At 29.0% G+C, this 9,288-nt stretch overlaps 2 protein-coding genes across 2 annotated transcripts in view; both read left to right on the top strand.

The window, feature by feature from the left end:
- Positions 1 to 9,288, top strand: part of LOC107437837 (rifampicin phosphotransferase) — a gene marked incomplete in the record, with an annotated part of 597,639 nt that overhangs the window by 378,189 nt on the left and 210,162 nt on the right.
- The window catches only part of LOC107436885 (rifampicin phosphotransferase), a 74,650-nt gene that overhangs the window by 24,675 nt on the left and 40,687 nt on the right, over positions 1 to 9,288 (top strand). The window contains exons 12-18 of the mRNA XM_043048080.2: positions 503 to 615; positions 1,778 to 1,878; positions 2,627 to 2,665; positions 4,212 to 4,339; positions 6,185 to 6,255; positions 8,381 to 8,445; positions 9,054 to 9,201. Of these exons, the coding sequence (XP_042904014.1) occupies positions 503 to 615; positions 1,778 to 1,878; positions 2,627 to 2,665; positions 4,212 to 4,339; positions 6,185 to 6,255; positions 8,381 to 8,445; positions 9,054 to 9,201 (665 nt within the window). The remainder of the gene's footprint in view (positions 1 to 502; positions 616 to 1,777; positions 1,879 to 2,626; positions 2,666 to 4,211; positions 4,340 to 6,184; positions 6,256 to 8,380; positions 8,446 to 9,053; positions 9,202 to 9,288) is intronic.

Genomic DNA, 9,288 nt, shown 5'->3' on the forward strand with positions numbered 1-9,288 from the left:
TATCAGCAGAATTATATATATATATATACTGCTGCTGCTTTTCAGATGATATTAGTGTCTCCCTGGCCAAGCGTTGTCACCCGCCAAACGCTGTGCAAAGCGTGGAGGTTGTGAGCTTGAATCCCACTGTAATCCTGTATGTTTCTTGGTGCTATCCTTCTTTTTGACAAAGGTTTATAAGCCTAAATTGAGCTTTCAAGCCTGCAAATGTTTGTAATTCTTATAAACCAAGCCAATACACAATGAGATTAAAATTGCTAGCAATAAATGTCAACGCTCATTTCGGTCGATCTGACATCAAAAATGACATCATTTCTCAAAGTCTAGAAACATGACCTTTCAAGTTGTGTCAATATTTCACGCACCAATATTTACCTTCTAAAACATTCGTTTGCTAAAAAAAAATTAGTTGCATGGAGTTAATATAGAAGTATTTTTATTATTTTGCTCAACCCCTTTATTTTCAATATTAAGTGATAATTTCTTTTGATTTTAAATTTAGAGGTTCCTCTAGTTGTCAAGTTTACAGATGAAATAGCTCAGTTTGGTGATATTTCTGGCGGAAAGGGATCTTCTTTGGGAAAGCTCACAAAATTGAGCCGAAAAGATAAATCGGTAACTATGAGAAGAAAAGAAAAGAAATATTTTTCATTAACCTTAAAAATAAATATTATTTCAGAAAAAAAAATGAAAAAATTGGCAACCGAATAAAAAACCTAATCTGATTTCATAAAAAAAAGTTACTCGTAATTTCGTTAAAGAAAGGTAGGAAATATTTAGCAAAAAATTTCACTTATTTTCAGAAAAAAAATAAATAGTTTTGTGCTAGTAACATAATTGGATACTTGCACTTCAAGAAGAAGAAGACCACTCATACACCCACATGTGATCCATGACATCAAGCCAGCTAATCTTTATCAGCAGAATGTCTTATTAAAGTTAAGCTAAGTTACTCTACATAAGTTATAATTAATGATAATTTAATGAAATACAGAGCCGTATCGGACATCGATTTAGTTGAAATATAATTCTTTCGCATTTACTTCTTTTACTTAATTTATTATTTGCTTAAGTATTTTCTTGTAACCGTGATATGTGTTTGTTTTATAAACCTGACAACTGCGATGCATAATTAGATTGCTTATGTTTCACGTGCCTGTTCTTCTGATAAGTCTCTGTGTAAATATAGTGAATATATTGAAGGAATTGAAATCTTTGCGAAAGAAGAACTTAAAATATGTCAACTTCAGAGAATTGATACTTGACGGGTTGTCTTATTCGAAATAGAATGTAAAGAACAGTTGCTGACGCAAACAAATGCCACGCTTCAACAACCAATCAGAATCAAGATACCCACGCTACGTCACTATCCCATTATTCTTTATTTCAGAAGAATTGAAATGAGTTTTATTCGCAGTTATAGCTACTCTTAATTTCAAACCAAGCTGAACTGTTTTTCATTTGGGTTGAAAACTATGCCTAATTTAATTAAAAAGTTAAAATATTTCTTTCGCATTAAAAGCTTCATTTGGATTTTTAAAAAAAAGAAGTTTAAATATTTTTCCTTCTCGTAAAAACTACACTTATCATTTTATTTATTTGCAAATATAACTGTTAGACATAAAATGTTCGTGAAGCCCACAGAAAAATATTTTTAAGCAATTTTTAAAATAACGTGAATGTTTTGCAATGCTATTTTCAAAAGCTTGTGATTGTTGTTTTGTCTGATAATGAAACGAAAATAATACAAAACTGATATTTTTATTATATTTTGCAGTTCATTGTGCCTAAAGGGATTATTGTTACAACATCAGCATATGAAGAGTTTTTGACCCCTGATATACTGAATGGAGTGAAAAAATTGGAAAATGTTGCTTAGTGAGTGAAATAAAAGGTTTTTGAATAAATTCAAGCTGTTAGGATTTAAGTTTTATACTTACTTAACTCCACGAAAATATTTCTATTGTATTTAAATGTAATACATTGAATAATTATAACGATTTCCTAAAAATATCTATTGTACTAAAATATTTCCAGTGTAAAAATATTTACTGATTGGTCGAAACTGATTCACTAGCTCTTTATAAGGCCGTGGTAGGTATACTTACCTTCATTTTATTAAATTTTAAAGGTCGATGAGAAACTATTTACCCACCTATGATTTATACTGTCATATGATAAAATTAAAACCCCCAAAAAATATCAATGAAGAGTACACAATTTGGAATTTAAATAAATGTAAGTAACAGTAAAGATTTGAGTGAGATCAAGAAATATGGCCAACACTGGTGAGCAATTTTCTCTTATACGTTATGCATTCGTTCTTTTGATTTTTTCTCATCGAAACTATTTGTAGTAATAAATACGAATTTATAAGTTCCATTATTTGTAAGTCTATGGCCATATAAAAAAAAAGGGTCTTAAAAATAGACCTAATTTCAGATTGAATTTCTTTTTATTAATTAATCTCAATATCAAACATATTTTTACATAGCATTAGTATAAAAAGCAGGCATATAAAGGGTTAAATCACAGTGCCTATGAATCTCTGAAAATACTTTAATATGTTTTTAATATTTTGAATATTATGTGATACATGTAAAAAACCTTTTTCATTATATTTCAGTGGTAAGATTGAGGGAGATATAAAACAAGAATGTGAAGTGTAAGTAAATAAATAATTTTACTGTTTGAAAACATCCTCTTTTAATTAAAAAAAAAGAATATTTTGCTACCCGTTATTTTGAAGTTGACTTTAGCAAATAAGCATAGTTAAGCTTAATACGAACTTACCTTTGGAGGCCCATTCACATACCGATAAAAACTCACCGCAGCGAAAACAACACAGAAGAGCTCAGCAATTCGTAAACTCGTCGGCACAAGACCTTGAGCCAGGCATGATTTTGAGAGCATCAGTCAAGTGGATGAGCAAAAGAGACATGCACCGAATCCAATTACATATGCAAGCAGCCCTCTCCGATTGCCAAGTTTCTGTCAGAAAAACAAGTCGACATCAGCGGGACAACAACCATTTCGTGATCTACGAGAACGGCCCCCCTGCTAAAAAGTCTTACGAAGCATTAAACTATTTATTAAAAATGTATAAAGTTTTCAAAAATATAAAACAATAATTAAAAGGATAGCTGATAGTAGAATTGCAAAATTGAGTAACAAAAGATGAAGGTAGGGGGGCCTCAGAAAAGTCTCGTGTTGCTTTGGCGTTTAATGTCTAGCTAATTTTCCCAGTTCAAACTCCAAGACGCACTACTGAAGTTTAGAAAACATGTAGGATGTTTCAAAATTCATCAGACAAATCAAGAAGCAATAAAAGGCTCTTTAAGGATAGAACCTTGCCATAGGAAAGGGGAGTTTCCAAACGCATTAAATGCGTGTAGACCCATTAAGATTAAAATGTCGGAAAGCAACTACAAATGATACTAAAAAATTTTTTATCATAAAAAGAGTGCAAATAATTATTACAAGAGGCTTTTCCGAAGCTACAACCACTGTCCTCATGGGTGTACAATAATGTAAAATCTATTCCCAGATGAGTTCATGGATGACTATTGTATTTATAAATCTGCTGAAGCGACGAAAATTCGATGCTATGGTCTTCGAGCTACTCCATGTTCTATATTTTAATTTTTTATGCCTTTTTTTAATCTCTTTGATTTTCCAGACGAATTTCAGTTCACCTAAGTTACAAAATTGCTTACTTNGGGTGTACAATAATGTAAAATCTATTCCCAGATGAGTTCATGGATGACTATTGTATTTATAAATCTGCTGAAGCGACGAAAATTCGATGCTATGGTCTTCGAGCTACTCCATGTTCTATATTTTAATTTTTTATGCCTTTTTTTAATCTCTTTGATTTTCCAGACGAATTTCAGTTCACCTAAGTTACAAAATTGCTTACTTTACTTTTGTATAATTCGTTTTGTCTAATAAGTTTTATGTGCATGCTGGTTAAATATTTAAAGAATGGATTGTTTTCAATGCCCTGGAATGTAATGTCCTGAAAGAATTTTCTTAACCTTTTTTGAAATGACAAAAATGATAATGAATCGAAAGGCATGATTGCTAGAATCGTGAATCAACATAAAAATCCCGACTTTAGTTATGTGTTTAAAAAATTCTGATTTTAGTTAACTGTATAATTAAATATGTCTTTAGAAACATGAGTTCAATCACAGTTTATATTGTTTCAGAGTTTCCAAATGTATTTTAAGTACAGAATTGGAAAGTAAAATATGTCTCAGAATAGCGGACAACTTGAAAAGGGTTTTTGGAGATGAATTTAAGAGCTACAAGTATGCAGTGAGATCTTCTGCAACAGGTATTTATTTTTAAATTAAATATTAAGAAAACATGGAAAATACTAAAGATTAATTAAAAGAAAAAAACAAAAATTATAATTTTTTTTAAAAAAAAACCACTTAAAACTTTTTTAGGCACCTTAAAATAAAAGAAAAAAACTTAAATACGTTAAATTAGAGTAACAAGCAAAGAGTACAAGTAAAAATATGAGTACAAAACAAAAACGTTGCGATTTTAAAGTACATTTTGAGGAAATCGAAAATCCAAAGTAATCGTAAAATTTTGACCACGAGCAGATATACGAAAATTGATAATACACATATTGATTATATACATACAACATGCAACTAATACATACAACATACAACTGTGACATATTGATATTGATACACATATTGATAATGATTGATAATACACATATTGATAATACACAAATTGATAATACAGAATTGATATAACACAAAAATGTAAGAAAATTGATTTAAAAATAATTAAATTTTAATGAAAGGTATAAAACTTAAAAATGAAGGGAAATATTATAACATTCTATAGAAATAAAGAGCGTTGAGAAGAACCAAACGGGAAATCAAATTTCAAATGTTTGCACAAAAAATGAATTTCAAATTATACTCATTTTAAAACTATTAAATCTTCAGAAAGTTTCCTTTTACTTTCAGAACTTTTAGTAATAAATTAATTTGTTGAACAAATTCGATAATATTATAATTTTTTTTAAAGAAATAAGTAAAAATTTATTCATATACAGGTAAAATCCATTAAATCCATTATTGTGTCACGTTCCCTCCCACCAGCCGCTGTCTCTTCTTTTCGGGACATTGCAATCCCTAAAGATGTCTGGAAAAAGAAGTTAGCTATTAAATAATATATAATACATTAAATTTATGAACTAATAATAAATATATTTTAAAACTTTCGAAAAAAAACTATTTTGAGATGGAAAATTCTTAAAAAAATTTCAGAACAAAGTAACAGAAAAGATAAAAAAAAAAAAAGATAAAAGAAAAGAGAGATTAACCCTTTGGCTACTAACTGGACTCATTAGTCCCAACAAATATTTAAAAATTACTAATAGGGTGAAAATCACTTAGAAACTCATTGTAATATGTCCCAGTCGTAGAGTCGAACCAAGTATGCGTGTTTCATGAGTCAAATATCCCCTAGATAGCGCTAAAGAGTTTCTTGCATGAAATAGCATAGTGATTTTGAGCTTGGACAGATATATCCCTACTAGTATTCTTCATTGGGACAGATATATCCCACTCGTATTCTTCATTGCGATTGTTATGTCCATTAATATTTTATTCATATTTTCTCAAATGAACATAGAAAAAAGAACAAATATGAATTGTCCAATGCGTAATGTCGGGTTATGCAAAGATTGCTTCACCTTGTATCATACCATGTAAAAAAAAGTTCATATAATAAATTTTTCCGGAATGATAGATGTGCTTGCAGTAAGTCGATCACTACAGGTGGGACATATGTATCCCACCATTAAGTACGGGCGGGATATATATGTCCCAGCCTCTAAATTGATACTAAATGTGCCTTATTCGTGACCTATTTTGAAATTTTGAATAACAAACGGGGCAAAAAAAATCATTTTTTAAAATTCGTTGTCAAAGGCTTAACGAAGAAAAAATAATAAGTTAAATGTACTGCACATAAGCTGCAAATTCATAGAAATCAATCTTTTTTTCAAATATTTTTTTCTTTAAAATTTCTTTATTCTTTTTTCTCTATATTTTCTCTACATTTTTTAGTTTATAAATTTCATTAATTTATGTTTGATTTACCTGAAACAGAACTACATATTTTTTTCTCTTAAATGCTATTTCTTTAGGCGAGGATACCGATGTAATGTCTGCAGCCGGTCAAATGGATACTTATTTGGGAGTTCAAGGACTAAAAGAAGTAATTTTTAGTTGACCACCAAACCTCTCCTATTCGGTGTAATTTTTCAAAATTTTAAAATCTAATAACAAAAGTGTTTCATTTTTTATAAAAAACAATTTCAGTGGAGCAAAAACATTTGCTTTTAACAAAAAAATATTATGAATATATTATATTTTGATTTTAAATTATGCATTTGCATTATTTTTCTATCTAAATTAGTTGACACATTAGAAATTATCAACTTTGATAATTAGATAGACATATACTTACTTATAGACATATACTTTAATGACATATACTTACCATTTTCCAAATGGTATTTTCTAATCATACGTAAGTGTACAGCAAACACAATTTCAGGAAAGATTAGGTTTAGAGTAAAACGCTGCTTTTTAAAATGCTTTTATTGTTACTCCTTATTTCACTAGAAAAAAAGCATCAAGTGTGTTAACAAAATAATTTTATCAATTTTCTTTTTTAATAGACTTTTATTGCATATTATTAAACCCAATTATCATAATACGTAAATTAAATATAAATTTTTGGGAAATCGGTTAAGTCAGTACGATTTATACGTAAAGGAATTATATTATAATTTGAATTGAAGGAATGATATTATAATTTAGATATTTGGTAAAAAACGTTTTGGTATATTTTACGTAATATTAACGAAATGGATTTTGCCAACTGCCCTTTAGTAAGATTGCTTTCGCATATTTTACCAAAGATAGACGAAATAATATTTGTTATTTAGATTTAGTAAAAATGATTTCGTGTATTTTGCGAATTATTGACAAATCAAATTTACCATTTAAAATTTGCTTTCGAATTTATTTGAGAAAATCTTCTGTTTTTTGGATAACCATTTTTTTTAAATAACTCAATGTTTCAACTTAAGTAAATTTTAATGCATTGTTGACATAAATATTATATAAAAATTACGTAGTCATTCTTATCTAGTAAAAAGTGGTTGGTATTATATTCTTACAAGAAACGGATTTGTTTACGTAAAATTTTACTTTTTTTGGATAACCATTTTTTGCTATAATTCGACGGCTTAACAGGTCTTTGAATCTTACCTAAGACAAAATTTTCCGATGATTTTTCTATGATGGATCAACGCAAACAAGTTCGTCACAGTCACAAGCATCCATCAAAAACCATATTACTTTTTGATGGTATCTTTAAGACTCAGCCTAACTCCACATTATGAATTGGAACAGCATTATATTGGACCAATATGAGCAAAACCAGCATGGTTTGATGGTTTTGTTTAATGGCCCAACAAAAGTAATCTATTATGAATCATCATATGTCACTGGTTTCTAACTTAATATTATCAAAAATTAACTTATTCTTTGATGGTATTATAAAGACTGAGTATCACCCCATGTTAAGCTAAGTTATCCCATGTAAATAATAAAGATAATAGCATGATGGATGAACCCTCACAATACTAAAATAAGATTTTCCATCTTGTTTCGATGGTTGCTGGTTGTCCAACAATAATAAACATAACATGATGGTAGAACCATCATCATAGTAAAACATATTTTATCATATTTCAATGGCTGTTGTTGGTCCAATATTAATAAATACAACTTGATGGTAGAAATGTCCATACATCTTCCATTACATTTTGATGGTTGATGTTGGTCCGACGAATATAAACATTACTTGATGCTTAACTATCATTATGGTAGACAGCATCTGCTACCTAAATTTGATGGTTGAAGTTGGTCAATTAAAAATCAAGCATCATAGTTTTTACCGTAGGTTTACCATCATAGCACTAAAACAATATTTTAAAATTTGTAATGATGGGAGTTTGTTGAGCCATAAAAAACATTTAAACTTCATATAAATTGGAATATGATGGTGGTCATCAACATACCCTGGATCAGGAAGAATCGTATTGAAACCAACATAAACCATCAAATTCTTTTGAAGGTACTATCTAGAAATTTGTCTTGAGCAGCTACCCTATATTACCCCTCCTTCCCCCAATGTTACATTTCAATTTTTTTCTCTATATTTGAATTGCTAAGTGGTATATTATTCTGTTTTATAAATCGCTCATAAGGCCAATTTAACTCATTATTTCGTAAATTTTAACGTTTTAATCATAATTATTTTTATGCAGATATTCTACGCAGTCAAAAAATGTTGGGCTTCTCAATTTGGACATATAGCTGTTGAGTACAAAAGGTTCGTATTTTATTATCCCATATAATTGTTGATGAGATATACTTAATTTTTATTTACACACACACACACACACACACGCGCACGCGCACATTTACTTTTAATAGGCAGTTACATTGAAAATATAGATATGCAAATAGTATACTGCAAACACAAAAAAAAAATATATATATATTGCGGCAAGCTGCAAATAATTAATTAAAAAATGTTAGGTAGTTTTCTAGTTTTAGCAATCACTTCGAATTCAAGTTAAAATGTTAGAAAAATTCAATTATAAAAGTTTTAAAATGTGGCTTATTTTACATATGTAATATACTCTCTTATTACATATGTTGCTGGCAGTCAAAAGGGAGAAATCTGAAATTCTCCAATGGCTCATTGTTGTCTTTCAGCCATTTTCTAGTTTTAGCTATCACTTAAAGTTGTAAAAATGTTAAAAAAATTCAAATAATAACGTTTTTTTTAAATTTATGATTTGAAAATTTTAAAGTAAAGTAAGTATAAATAGGAACGTTTCAGGGAAAAATATTATTTTTTTATGAAACATTGTTATGCGTAAAAAATGTGGCTTATCTCACAACTAACTCTATAATTACCTATGTTGTTTGCAGACAAAATGGACAGATTTTAAATTCTCCAATGGCTGTTGTCATTCAAGAAATGGTGGCTTGTGAAGTTGCTGGCGTTATCTTTACATGTGACCCTGTTAATAATAATCCGGATATTATCACAATAACGGCTAATTATGGATTAGGAGAGGTAACTACATCACTTGCATGTTCACTATTTTTCTAAGAGTTTAGTTAGATTTAATATATATATATATATATATATTATAGATATATA

The sequence above is a fragment of the Parasteatoda tepidariorum genome, chromosome 5, assembly GCF_043381705.1.
Source record: "Parasteatoda tepidariorum isolate YZ-2023 chromosome 5, CAS_Ptep_4.0, whole genome shotgun sequence".
Taxonomy (NCBI): domain Eukaryota; kingdom Metazoa; phylum Arthropoda; class Arachnida; order Araneae; family Theridiidae; genus Parasteatoda; species Parasteatoda tepidariorum.